This window comes from Phoxinus phoxinus (genome assembly GCF_949152265.1).
Source record: "Phoxinus phoxinus genome assembly, chromosome: 14".
NCBI lineage: Eukaryota > Metazoa > Chordata > Actinopteri > Cypriniformes > Leuciscidae > Phoxinus > Phoxinus phoxinus.
In genome coordinates this window covers 26,656,038-26,670,703 of record NC_136889.1, presented here as the reverse complement: position 1 = coordinate 26,670,703, position 14,666 = coordinate 26,656,038, and the positions used below count along the sequence as shown (strand labels likewise).

The window sequence follows — 14,666 nt, the reverse complement described above, 5'->3', positions numbered from 1 at the left end:
ATACATTTTCGTTGACTCCTGGAAAGTCACTTTTTGACCTACAAAACATATTTCTGGTAAAAGAGTTCTTGAACATTAACTTGATATAAATTCAGATTGACGTCTCGTGATTTTATATGAGCCAGACAGTAGTACGTTTTTGAACATATTTCGGGCTTTAGAGTATTCGATCTTGAACTTTTTATACATTCTCATAGACTCCTTCTGATGTTACATCAGCCATACAAAACTTCATTTTTGACCTACTGAGCATATTTCTGGCAAGAGTCAGTGATCATGAATGAACTCACTATACTGACTTAAGTTCATTAGGTCAAATGTGGACTTCTTTATGGCTTATGAAGCATCAGAAGGAGTCTATGAGTATGTGTAGAAAGGTCAAGATCAAGTACTCCTTTTCAAGTAAAATGATCCTTAGGTGAAATATTGACTTCTGTATAGCTGATTTAAAATCAGGAAGATTATAATAGTAAAAACCTTTTGAGGATTCTGTTGCCAAAATTTGTTTGATCAGTCAAATATGGACTACTGGGTGCCTGATAAAACATCACAGGAAGTCTATAAGTTTACATAGCTTAAAATCTTTTGAGGACCCTCTGACCAGAAATTAGTTCAATACTTCGATAGGACTTCTATATGGCTTATGAAGCATTAGAAGGAGTCAATGAGTTAACTAATGCATAGAAAGATTAAGTTTTAGTACTCTTTGGCCAGAAATAATTGAGTAGGTCAAATATGGACTGCTGGGGGGGAATGTGAAAGATTTTAAGCTATATAAACTTATAGACTTCCTGTGATGTTATATTAGGCACCCAGTAGTCCATATTTGACTGATCAAACAAATTTTGGCCACAGAGTCCTCCTCAAAAGATTTTTATGATAATCTTACAGACTCCTGATTTTAAATCAACTATACAGATGTCAATATTTCACCTAAGAATGATTTTACTTGAAAAAGAGTACTTGATCTTGAACTTTCTGTACATACTCATAGACTCCATCTAATGCTAATATAACTACACAAGCAATCAATCTTTGCTTGTTACTACTCTAACGAAATCCAAATTTTAAGCAGTTTTTACTGTGGAATTATTATTTTTTGAATAATTCCAATTTTTATGCGCTGCGAAATGGGCAGAAAATGCATTAGGCGGCTCATTGTGCACTGTGCCAAGTTCTTAGTTTAACGCTTCGTAAAAAAATAATACACAGTAAAAACTGCTTAAAATTTGGGTTTCGTTAGTGTAGTAGCTCTTCTATAAAGGGATCATGTCCAATTTAACGCACCCTCTGAGGCAGCTGAGAAACAGCGCCGCGAAATGGGCAGAAAATACATTAGGCGGATTATTGTACATTGTGTAAAGTGCCAAGTTTAAAGCTTCATAAAAAAAATAATTACACAGTAAAAACTACTTAAAATTTGGATTTCGTTAGAGTAGTAGCTCTACTATAATGGGATAATGTCCAATTTAACGCACCCAATGAGGTTGCCAAAAAACAGTGCCGCGAATTGTGCAGAAAATGCAATAAGCAGATTATTGTAAATTGTGTAAAGGGCCAAGTTTAAAGCTTCATAAAAAATTATTCCACAGTAAAAACTGCTTAAAATTTGGGTTTAGTTAGAGTAGTAGTACTACTATAATGGGATCATGTCTAATTTAACGCACCCTCTTTCCTGTGGCTGAGAAACAGTGCCGCGAAATGGGCAGAAAATGCAATTGGCGGATTATTGTACATTGTGTAAAGTGCCAAGTTTAAAGCATCATAAAAAAATAATTCCACAGTAAAAACTGCTTAAAATTTGGATTTCGTTAGAGTCGTAGTACTACTATAATGGGATCATGTCCAATTTAACGCACCCTCTGAGGCGGCTGAGAAACAGCGCCGCGAAATGGGCAGAAAATGCAATAGGCGGATTATTGTACATTGTGTAAAGTGCCAAGTTTAAAGCTTCATAAAAAAATAATTCCACAGTAAAAACTGCTTAAAATTTGGATTTCGTTAGAGTCGTAGCACTACTATAATGGGACAGTGTCCAATTTAACGCACCCTCTAAGGCTGCTGAGAACCAGCGCTGCGAAATGGGCAGAAAATACATTAGGCTCAATGTGCACTAAAGTGCCAAGTTTAAAGCTTCATAAAAAATAATTCCACAGTAAAAACTGCTTAAAATTTGGGTTTCGTTAGTGTAGTAGCTCTTCTATAAAGGGATCATGTCCACTTTAACGCACCCTCTGAGGCAGCTGAGAAACAGCGCCGCGAAATGGGCAGAAAATACATTAGGCGGCTCATTGTGCACTGTGTAAAGTGCCAAGTTTAAAGCTTCATAAAAAAATAATTCCACAGTAAAAACGGCTGAAAATTTGGATTTCGTTATAGTAGTAGCACTACTATAATGGGATCATGTCCAATTTAACGCACCCTATGAGGTTGCCGAGAAACAGTGTCGCGAATTGTGCAGAAAATGCAATAGGCGGATTATTGTACATTGGAAATGTGTCCTTCAAAAATTCATACAATAATAATTCTACAGTAAAAAATGCTTAACATTTGGATTTCGTTAGAGTAGTAGCTCTACTATTCAAGCACAGATGCAGGATAAATGCAGATTTCTGTTACAAAACCACAGTAGGATTTTATGAGATATCAGAAAGTACAGTTATTAGATAGAACAAATTAGTATTTACAAACGTATGCATTTTAAGCAACATTAATGTGCAGTTTAAAGCAATGATAAAATGATCATTTATTTATAATCATCCATGTTTGATGTTCTGGAGTCCTTGCAGGAGTAGGTTTCATCTCTTCAAATGTGTCTGTGAAGTCTTCATAAGGGGCTGGATCCAAGCTGGAGCATAATCTCTGGTCACATTTTCATTTGTAATAATAATAAAAATAAAAAATAAAAGTATTCAATATATTTATTTTTAAATACATTCAAATTATGTTATTTGCAATAATTAAAGATTAATGTATAGGCCTCATTATATTTTATATAATGACTGTATATATTATACAGTCATTTTATGTTATTATTATTTGTTATTTACTTTTCAAAATAATGTATTATTATTTTCTGAAAATAGATAGGCCTACAATATAAACAGGGTCCCTAAAAAGTGTAAATAAGAGAAAAACCACATGGTCCCTAAATTGAGCTGATGACATGTACAATTATTAAAGAATACTGTAGCCTAATTATGTGCCTTTATATTTTTACAGTCGTTTTTCGCTGATATATCAGTGTTATTTGCATTAAAAAATATATATAAATCTTTTATTCTGAAAATAGACACAAAAGTAACACAATTCCGTTAAAAAACACGAAAAAGATAAAAACCGCTGTCAATAAGAAGCCAGCAAACGCGGAAGTTCGCGTCATTTAAGGTGGAACGGATTGCGTCAATAAGAAGCTGCGAATAAGAAGCTGGATTCAGCCTCGTTATTGAATTTATATCAAAATGCGTCGATGTAATCATAAAGAGCGCTGGATACTCTGATGTACTGTGTTTTCAATCCATACCAGCAGCCGGAGGGCGCCAGATACACAGTATTTTCCAAATATGGTTGCACTGCACATGAAGAAGAACCATAACCATGTGACCTTGGACTTCACTGACATAAACAAAGCTAGCAGACAGAGATCGCTGTAACATGCATATAAAGATGTTTTGAAGACAATAAACATGATTGCAATGATATTTGATTTACCTGTGTTCTTCGAGCCATGTCAGGTATTTTTATAATAATAGATTATATTTATAATGTAATGCTAATCGATATAGACTTTATCATCGTGCAGAATACTATAAAATAATAAATTTTCTGTCTGATTTTTTTATCTGAAGCCAAATAAGATCGCAGAAGGTTATTTAAAACACTCGACTTGAGCTATAAAGTAAGTTTGGAGCACAAACATGGTTTTAATCTCATAAATGTCGTGTATTGATGGTGTGCTAAGCTAACATGCTAACGTTAGCTAGCTCAGGTGCACCTGCCATCTAGCCAACCCGGTATCACGCTAAAGCGTGTAATACACACGCTGGACCACTAGCGGATGCGTGTCAGGGTCACGCTTTGCCTCCTCTAGGCGTGAACATGACACGCATGAATGAAGGTTGAGTACCAGTAGGGGGCGATCATTTCCTCAATGCCAACAACTCTCCACGGACCAAAGAGAAAGCGATATAGTGCATTCTCCAAAATTCCCGCGTCGTTCAGGTCGGTCAAAAGCATATTTTTATTATGGTGCTGTAATTTAAGAAATCCTAACGTTGCTGTAGCCTAACGTTATATTTGTGTGTGTGTGGAGCTTTTAATCAATGGTGCTGTTAACGTTACTGTGGTCAATAACGTTAATGGAAATTGATATTAATTGGCTAATTAATTAATCACAGAAAAATATCGATTCTGACGTTGTAACTTATCTATTCTAAAAGGATCGATCCTCACATAAAAACATGATCCTAAGGTGTTTTTTTTAAACCAGTAACGTTAATTTTTTTTATTTAGCAACGAATTTATTTTATTCAGAAATGATGCATTAAATTGATTAAAAGTAACAGTAAATGCCTTTACATTGTTACAAAAAAATATAAAGGCCTATATTTCATTTAAATGCTGTTCTAATAATTATGATGCTGAAATTTCAGCTTTGATCACATGAGTAAATTACATTTTAACATATTCAAATTACAATAATATTTCAAAAAATATTATTTTTGTATTCGTTTTTACAAAGATGTACTGAATTTTTGATCAAATAAATGCAGCTTTGGTAAGCATTTTAGAATTCTTTCAACATTAACCATCTTACCGACCCCAAAACTTTTGAACAATAGCGCACATGTAACATTTACTCTAATTATTCTAGTTTGTGCAATTACATTTATTTTTTATTGATCGTTTTACCTATTGGGGTACAACAGTGGCAGCCCTTTAAAAAATGAACACTGGTTTTACTACGGTAACCATACACACGACTAATTACAGGTGCATCGAGAGCACAAATTACTTACAAAATCTTTTAGTGGTCATGAAAATGTATTCAGATTTAGCATATTAATGATGCATTCACCTCATATATCACGACACTTAAAGGAAAGGAGAATACATTTAGGAAAGGAAAATACATTTACATCCAAGTGGATGCTTTTAAAAGTAAAAAGTAACGGTATTGGCATTATTGACCCTGTATTTACTTGGTATCGGATCAATACCAAATTTTGCAGTATCCAGTGTACTTTCTGTTCTGTGGTGTGCAATCTCCACTATTTCTCTCTCCTATTTTATGCAGTCCTGCAACAAGTTGTCATTAATAACATTGTCACAAGCTTGCAGTGACAATAAATTATTATTTTGGCTAAACAATAAATGTAATTAATTTCTATGAATTCAGATCAACTGTTCATTCGTGCAGTTTACATGCTAAATATGCATTGTGCAATAACAGCAGCATCACAGTTACCTTCTTTATTTTGTTACAGTTATGTGTATAATATGACAAATCCAGGAAGCCTTGCTGCAAGAGAATGAACTGTTTTTGTTTTCCTTTGTCCAACAGCTCCTGTTTTTACCCACCATCCTTCCCTTTATATCTTCATATCTTTATAAGAAAACCATCCGCTCTTTTAAGAGCCACTCCTATACCTATTATCTCTCTCTCTCTCTCTCTCTCTCTCTCTCTCTCTCTCTCTCTCTCTCTCTCTCTCTCTCTCTCTCTCTCTCTCTCTCTCTCTCTCTCTCTCTCTCTTTCTTCCTCTCTTCCAGAAGCCTGTTGTCTTCAAGTAAGTATTGCTTTTTCTTTTTTTTTTACATTTGTCCCGTTTTGTTTGTGTGAAAGAAGTACTTCTCAAAATCTTTTTGTGTCTCTGTCACTCTCTCCCGCTTACTCTATCTATGATAGAAATGCCAGGCCAAGGGTCAACAAGGCGAAATTCTATGGTCTGCCATACAAATCTTAATGTGGCCTGCAAAACTTGCAACATATGCAAGGAAGAACAGCCACATAAGCTGAGGCTAAAAAAAAAACTAAAAAAATTTGATCAGAAGAGGGAGAGCTGGGTGCATATGCAGAAAAAAAATCGAACCACCTCTCATATCGAGGACGAAGCTGTGTTGTTGGTATGCAATTGGTTTTATTGTTTTTATGCAGGTTATTTTCCAAATGTTGCTATATATATTTTAAAATAACATATGTTATTTTATATGTGTGTCCTTGTATTTTCAGCTCGAAAAATTGCAGGCCCTGGGATTAAGGGGGGTTTTACTTTTGTCCAAGCCTGGAAAAAAGCCGAATGATTGGGTGTCTGAGGTTTTGGCACCCCGCTGCCAGTTGAAGGAGACAGCACATACATGTCTCGAAAGAATTAAGGGCCTGTATGATATTGTTATTCAAGGTAAGAATATTCTGTTATTAATTTTGATGCTGTCACAGGTAAGGCTGTGGTTGCCTTTTCTTGACTAATAGATCATTCAGATTATCATTGATGGTTTTCGCTTACAACTAAAACTAAACTAATTGGGAGAGGTTAAAAGTTAAGCAGCTAGCTATTTAGCTGCTCACGTTTAAGCTTGGTTTTAATTTTAATCTTAAATAAAATAGAATGCACACACCAGATGATCCAGTATAGACGCAGAAGCACACACTTTGGCGTTTATAGAGATACAATTTATTTTACAAACGCATGCAGATATGCTGCCTTTTTTCACTAAAATAGCGCTTGGTCCTAAACTTAGTGATCCATGCACATTATAGATGTTGCAGATCAGGGGCCTCATTTATAACCGTTGCGTACGCACAAAACAGGCCCTGAAAGAGGCGTACGCCATTTCCGACACATAAGTTGTGATTTATAAAAACAAACTTGACGGGAAAATGTGCGCACCTGCACGCAAACTCTGACCCATGCGTACGAACGTTTTGGAGACGGAGCAGTTTGGCGACACCGATGGTGAGCTGGAGTTAAATGTCTTTTTGGTCACTTTTAGACAGAAAATCGAAATAAAATGATACATTTACATAAATATAATACAAATATAATTTCACTCACCAAGCCTATCACTTAAAGCAAATATCCACACCTTAAATGTCCGTGCCAGCGAGCGCGTTGGGCCGTTTAGTGAAACTGACGCATAGGCTATCTAACGGCAGATGAAGTAAAACTGAAAATCTTCATTATGAGTCCTAATCATAAATAGGCTACAGTGCATGTTCACAATAACAGTTTAAATAAAAGAATGATTTAAACTATGTTTTATTTCTGATATAAACATTTAGATTAAATATGCCATTCTAATTTCTAATTAATAGAGTTAAACACTTAAACTACATGACATTTACTGAAAAGTAAAAAAAAATATATATATATATATATATATATTCAATAAATAGCCTATAAATATTTGTTGTGGATGCAATGCTTTTGAACACTTTTCCTTTGGCATGCTGTGTTTTAATGTTTTAACTACAGAGGTAATTGCTTATCATGATAATAGCAGATTGTGCAAACATAATGCACAACAAGGTCGATCTGTTTCCATTAAAAAATATAAATCAATTAAAAAGACTATATTTGGTCAGAGGAAAAGATTGAGAAAAACTTTCTCTGAAATGTATTTAACACTATTTGATTTATTTAATCAAAAACAAGGCAAGGATAGGCTACTAAATTATTTTTATTAATGTAATGTGACGGCACATCCGTATTTCATATTTTCCTAATGTCTTGTACCGTTAAACATGTTATCACGTGAATGAATAATCATATGCAAATGATATGCAGATGAGGATATGCATAGTAAAACTAGGCGTTGTAAGCTCCATATATGGTTATTTCGGGGAGGAGACGCATGTGCGCACAATCTTCCGCTGAGTGGGATTTATAAAGTGAATTCTGCGCAGGTTCTGGCGTACGCACGGTTTTATAAGTCTGAATATTTTTTTGCGCACGCCATTTTTGGCTTTTGGGCGCACGTACACTTTTAGTAAAGATCCTACGCACAGTTTTATAAATGAGGCCCCAGGGCTGTAGACTTTTTAGGTGGTGACACTGGTCCTAGCTGAGTAACTTCACAATAGCCTATATTTTATTATTTGTTTGTTTATAACGAACTAAGACATTGATGAACGAACTATGATGCCAGCAGCCATATCACACTGTAGCCCAAGACTGGTTGCCCACTTTAGCTAAGCAGAGCTGAGCCTGGTCAGTACCTGGATGGGAGACTCCTGGGAAATACAGGTTGCTGCTGGTAGAGGTGTTAGTGAGGCCAGCAGGGGGCGCTCACCCTGTGGTCTGTGTGTGTCCTAACACCCCAGTGTAGTGACGGGGACACTATACTGTCAATGAGCACCGTCCTTCGGATGAGACGTTAAACCGAGGTTCTGTGGTCATTAAAAATCCCATGGCACCTAAAGAGTAGGGGTGTAACCCCAGTGTCCTGACCACACTCCACCCATTGGCCCTTACCAATCATGGCCTCCTAATAATCCCCATCCATTGAATTGGCTCTATCACTCTCTCTCCACCTATAGCTTGTGTGTGGTGAGCGTACTGGCGCCGTTGTACTGTGGCTGCCGTCGCATCATCCAAGTGGATGCTGAACACTGGTGGTGGTTGAGGAGAGACTCCGACATCATTGTAAAGCACTTTGGGTGTACAGTAGTACACGTGAAAGCGCTATATAAATGCTTCATTCTATTCTATTCTATTGAATTGAAAGACAAGGTAATTAGCCATGCTATAATTTTTATTATAAAATTCCAGTAGAAAAAATGGCACAATTGGTCAACCATTGGTCAACCACCAGACTATCTCAAACATCCACATGTCTTGAGAACATTCACCTATTAAATCAATACTGCTTGGTAGAAGTAGTTAGAACAGCACTTGTTAGGTCTATACACATCTCTTTTTGCTACTATGGCTGGAACTAACGATTATTTTTACTGTCTTTTTTTTTCTTGATTAATCGATTAGATGTTTGTTCTATAAAGTGACATAAAATTGTGAAAAAGGTCGATCAATGTTTTCTAGATAATTCTGTACTTCTACAATGTAGGCTGGACCCCACAAGGCGCTGCAGAACAACTAAATGAACCTTCAGACCCAGTTGAACCCCCAACAGGACCACCAATGGTCACACCTGATCACCAGGAGGGAGTGGCCCTGCTTAATCACCCAACAGCTCCAACGGGACCCCCAGCAGCCCTTATTGAACCACCAAAGTCCCCAATTGGACAGTCAGTGTCCCTTTTATCACCCTCAGTACAACCACAGCAGCAATCCCATAACCTGGGGGAAAGACCCCACTCCCCAGAAGAAGGACCTTCAGCAGCATCCCCAGTTTCTCTTGAAAAAGGTAAGCATAAAAAGAGCTACAGTATATGAAGAGTATTGAAAATAAGTTGTAAGCCCCACAAAACCATACCCTTACTTTGTGTAATGTGAAACTGTAAACAAATTCAGAGTCCCGGACACATTTATTATTATTATTATAATCCTGAAAAAAATAAAATTACACAACTGTTTTCAACATTGATAATAATAATAAATTACACAGTGTGTCTGTGATTAAGGCACTTTACTCCAGGGGGATTGTCCCTGTAAGTGCACTGTAAGTCGCTTTGGATAAAATCGTCTGCCAAATGCATATATATAAATGTTTCTTGAGCATCAAATCATCATATTAGAATGATTTCTTAAGGATCATGTGACACTGAAGACTGGAGTAATGATGCTGAAAATTACATTTTAAAATATAATCATATAGAAAAGTTATTTTAAATTGTAAAAATATTTCACAATATTACTGTTTTTGCTGTATTTTAGATCAAATAAATGAAGCCTTGGAGACTGTAATTCTTCTTTTAAAACATAAAAAAAATCGAACCGTTCTAATAATTTTGGCCACCACTGTATATATATATTTTAAAACGATTATTGGATTAGAACCTCTCATCAATTCCATGAACTGCTACTGTTATCATTACATCATTACTTCAACCATGCCTGTGTTTGCACATATTTAGGACATTGTTTCTGGGTGTTTCGGTGTCTTCCCATTCATGGTGCACAATATATTGACTCACTATCTTTATTGCAATATCACGTTGTGCAATATCATATAAAAATGTTGCAGAAGGTATGCAATATTCCGTTAATTTTGTGGAGAGTTGCATCTGTCGACTGTAGTTGTGTTCAATTTAGAGCCCGCTTGAAACCACTATGTAATGATCATGTTTCATTGGCCAGTTGCCCTGTCAAATGCACGAACATACCCTGTAGAACACCACATGTGTGTGCATACTTCGACAGTGTGAGTAAAGAGGGAGAGAGAGAAGAGAGTTAGATGAGCAAAAGAAAAGAAATAACAAAAAAAGAAGATGAGTGTGGTTCTGGGAGACAACGAAAAAAATGGAGATCGGAGGCGAAAAAATATCATAAAACGGGGCCAATCAACTTTTGTGTTTTTTCATATGTTTAAGAATATCTAAATTAATATCGGTATCACAATATTCACGATCAATATTCCAATATCACATTTTGTCAATATCGTGCAACCCTACTTCCCATAGACACTTTGATGGAAATTGATTTTGCAAGATTTTAAAACCATTCATGTGCATAATAAACATCTAGACATTTGTACTCAGATCTCTAATATGGTCTGAAAAACCTACAGAAAAGTCTGGAAATTTTAAATGTGTAGGATACCTGGTTGTATTATTCGAAATTGGTCTGTGTCTAAAGAGCATTTTTTTAAAGGTCTCTGTCTCGCCTTGGAAAAACATTTTGATAAATAAAGCCCAGTCTTCATCTTCATTATAAACTGTGCCTAATTGTATTCCTCATGTGGTTGAGGTGGATGCAAATTTGCACAAAATAATATATATTTTTTAACATATTTTAAATGTTTCCCTGTATTTAACAGACGAAGGTGTGGAAGGAGGCTGTCCTGCTCCCACTACAGTGCGGCTAAATAAAAGGAAAGGTGTGTTGATGTACTGTGTGTAAATCCATACATTGGGATTTATATTAATTGTTGTGAGTCTTCATGAAGGCTGTATTTGCATTTGTAAGTGGCTGTGGTCTATTAGATGTAGACGATGTCCAAATGCATATGTTCATTTGTTTATTTAACAGTAGGGCTGAACAACTAATCAAAATCTTATCGAAATCGCAACATGGCCTACTGCAATTTTCAAATCACAGGAGGTGCAATATTTGTTAAAGGCCAAATTTGTGTTACAATACCCTTTTAAATTAAATATAGTAGTGCTGGCCTACACATCATATTCTACAGCTCTTTGTTACATACACATCCTTGCAAAAATCACCATAATCATTTAAATATGTTGTTATTACCCTGTTTGACAGTGGAAGTTGTGGAAGGAGTTCCCACTACAGTGCGGCCAAATAAAAGGAAAGGTATGTTGATGTACTGCTTGTCCAGCTTTCTGTATAGTAATGTGGACTGAATGCCACAAAATTTATTAGTATGAGTTGCATTACTTAGCTACAGTCTTCTGGCAATTATTTGGCAACATAATAGCATAGTCAGAAAGTAACAAATTTTTTTGGGTTTTGGTTTTCACAGTCAAAAGCATGTTAGTCTCTGCTATGAGAAAGAGATTAACAACTCCCAAGCAGTAGAACAGAGATTCATTTGAATTCATGGATTTAACTTGTCTTTGTTTGCCAATATCACAACTGCCCAACCCTAAAGCTTGTGTTTATTACAGTAAATTATCAGTGTTCAATACAACTTCTGTACCATAATAACTACAATATGAAAACTGTAGCTAAGTACAACCCATGCTAGCTTAATAACCACTTATCATTCTACAATGGCTTGTTTATTGTAGTGTTAAACTCTGTGAATGTAATATTTTTTTCCTTTCAGAATGCCCACATATAGTGACAGGGAGCCAGGATTATTACCCTGTGAAGAGGGTTGCCAAATACAAAGTTATTAAGGTTAAATACCACTAAAACACTACACAAGTTACATAATGTTCTTTTATTGGTGTAATGGTCTTGGTGATTTGTATAACTGCTAAACATAGCAAATATTTGAAACTGAAAAAGTCTCACTATTTTTAGGGCCAAAAATGGAAGCAAGTGGAGTGGGAGCCATGCAAACTCTGGTATGTAGGACTTCTCATGAGTAACACATAGCCAATTAGTTTTAACATGTACAAACTATTGACATATGTTAGGTAAGATCAAGGTAAGATTTGTTTATGTAGTTCATAAATATATTATTATAACCAACACAAAGTGTCTTAAGAAGGTGTTGGGCTACTACTACGTGCCCCAGAAGAGTTTCATGCTCTTGGGCATAGATTCTTTAAGTCTCTGAAATCTGGGGAGCTCGATTCGTCTAAAATATATGCTTTCATTTGGTGTTTTGATGACGGTGGTTTCCAAAACCATAACAGCTTCAGTCCAAAAAGTTGTTATGGAGGCTCTTGGTGGCTCAACACCTTACTAAGACACTTTATTTAGTTTTTCTCTTAATTCCCTTAATCTTATTTGCCATTAACACTTTACATGAACACCAAAAGTACCGTTATAGCCAATAATGATTAAGATGTTATGCCCAAACTACATTATGTTAAAAAGTCTATATATATATGCCCCATGTAGTTACATTGGAGCTCATTTTTAATTAATTATTTTCTCAAAAGTAATGTGACATTTTTCATTTTAGGACATCATTATCATAAATCTACAATACAGAGATACAGAAATAGTCTGTTACAGCATTACTGCCTTAATAACTGGATCAATATATTTAGTGTCAGCTTGTGATCTTCATTTGTCACATATGTTGTCTCACAGTAAAATGTGGACTCCTCATTTTTGAGTTACTAAGACAAAATCAATTAATGCTTTAAAATAGAATTGTCTCAAAAACAGAGACTAGTAGTTGGCCTAATGGAAAGCAAGATAAACCTACCAAAAATGTAAAACACTTTGGAGTATTGTGCACACCAAACAGTGATTCATGTCAGAAACATAACATATTATAAGATTTTGTTGACTTAAAAATAACAATTAAGGCTTTCCTTGCATTGTAGTTGACTAACATTAGCCTACAGTGATGTAATGAACCCCACTAAAACACAGCTATTGGAAAACAGCTACAGGAGTCTTAATGTGTGTCTTTGTATCTACAGTTCATCTGCAGAACCAAAACATCTAATTGCATATTATTTCCTTTTTGTGTTACAGTGGAAAGAAGTGGCCATTGGAGTGGGTGGCGGATATGGACACTTGTTAGTGCTTCCATCAGGTGCCCAAGAAGGTGCTGGAGCTGTCATGATTCTGCCATCTAGTCCTTGTCTTTCTTTTAGTCTTGAGGCAGGATCATGACAGACCCATGTTTTATGTGCAAACACATGGCCTTGTTGGGCCATGTGCTTGTGTTGTCTCGTCTTCTAGCCCCGCCCTCCTTGTTATCCTCGTTTTGTCATTATTGCTTTACCTGTGTCACCTGTTATATTATCATTAGTCTCGTCTTTATTGCTTTACCTGTGTCACCTGTTATGTTATCATTAGTCTCCCTATTTAATCCCCTTGTGTTTGCTGTCCTGTGTCGGTTCATTGTTAATCCTTGTCAAACCTTTGTCAGTCTGTGAGTATCTTGTGAAGAGCTGTTGTCCTGTTGCGCCATTGCCTGTATTAGTTGTTTGTTTTTCTTGTAGTTATCTGTCACAGTCTAGTTAGTCTCCATTGTCCTGTCTATGTTTTGCCCCCTCGTGGGTTTTGTTTTCCCCGTTATTTGTTTAATAAATCGTGTTGCCCTGACTACTGTCTGCGATTGGGTTCGTACTTCCTCACCACCATAACAGAATGAACCGACCAAAGAAGAACCCAGCAGACAGTATGTCCTCCCAGCGACAATCGTAGTTCCGTGGACAATGCTGGTTGTCGTCTCCCACCGACAGAGAGTGGGTCAACTTTCCGGTCCCGCCCGAGGGTGAGTGGATCCTGAAGAATTATGCCCGACTCTGGGATCATTTCTCCCAGGAGGATCCACAGACTTCTTCCTCGGGATCTCCACCCTCTGCCCGTCTGCCTGTGATCCAGGAGAGTCGCATCTTAGGCGTTGTTACGCAGGAGGAACAAGGGTGCCCCACTTCGACTCCTAAAGCGTCATCCGCCCCTGTAAGTCTCCGCGGCAAGCGAGGGAGACGGATCTCGTGGGAGTCTGCTTCGGAGTCTTCAGCGACGGAGTCAACCCTGCCAGAGTCTGTCCTCCCAGCACCAGTTACGGTCCCTGCTGAGCTTCCCCTACTGGTCACAAGCCCGGTTTTGGTCTCTGCTCCGCGGCCAAGGAGAAAGAGGAGGAAGAAGGGAGCTTTCTGTCCTCCATCTCTGTCTCCTCCAGAGCCCGCTTCAGTCAACGCTGTTCCAGAGCCCGCTTCAGTCAACGCTGTTCCAGAGCCCGCTTCAGTCAACGCTGTTCCAGAGCCCGCTTCAGTCAACGCTGTTCCAGAGCCCGCTTCAGTCAACGCTGTTCCAGAGCCCGCTTCAGTCAACGCTGTTCCAGAGCCCGCTTCAGTCAACGCTGTTCCAGAGCCCGCTTCAGTCAACGCTGTTCCAGAGCCCGCTTCAGTCAACGCTGTTCCAGAGCCCGCTTCAGTCAACGCTGTT

The 14,666-nt window shown here is 37.2% G+C and overlaps 1 protein-coding gene across 2 annotated transcripts; it reads left to right on the top strand.

The window, feature by feature from the left end:
* The first annotated feature begins 4,015 nt into the window (after positions 1-4,015).
* On the top strand, positions 4,016-13,323 carry LOC307010591 (uncharacterized protein). Of its 2 annotated transcripts, XM_079635380.1 has the most exons (10): positions 4,016-4,221; positions 5,564-5,786; positions 5,906-6,123; positions 6,230-6,398; positions 9,064-9,363; positions 10,936-10,995; positions 11,382-11,432; positions 11,908-11,981; positions 12,108-12,151; positions 13,242-13,323. In XM_079635380.1, the coding sequence occupies exons 3-10, from the start codon at positions 5,908-5,910 to the stop codon at positions 13,288-13,290; spliced, it is 963 nt and encodes a 320-aa protein (XP_079491506.1). In that variant the 5' UTR covers positions 4,016-4,221; positions 5,564-5,786; positions 5,906-5,907; the 3' UTR covers positions 13,291-13,323. The 2 variants fall into 2 exon arrangements, with proteins under 2 accessions (XP_079491506.1, XP_079491505.1); XM_079635379.1 differs by lacking the exons at positions 4,016-4,221; positions 5,564-5,786 and having other exon boundaries at positions 5,810-6,123.
* Positions 13,324-14,666: the final 1,343 nt, after the last annotated feature.

What these genes read in the sequence shown, in the direction of transcription:
- LOC307010591 (XM_079635379.1), top strand. Translation starts at nt 5,899, where the DNA reads ATGATAGAAATGCCAGGCCAAGGGTCAACAAGGCGAAATTCTATGGTC. An exon ending in AGGACGAAGCTGTGTTGTTG is followed by an intron (nt 6,124 to 6,229) that starts GTATGCAATTGG and finishes TTGTATTTTCAG; the next exon opens with CTCGAAAAATTGCAGGCCCT. An exon ending in GTATGATATTGTTATTCAAG is followed by an intron (nt 6,399 to 9,063) that starts GTAAGAATATTC and finishes TCTACAATGTAG; the next exon opens with GCTGGACCCCACAAGGCGCT.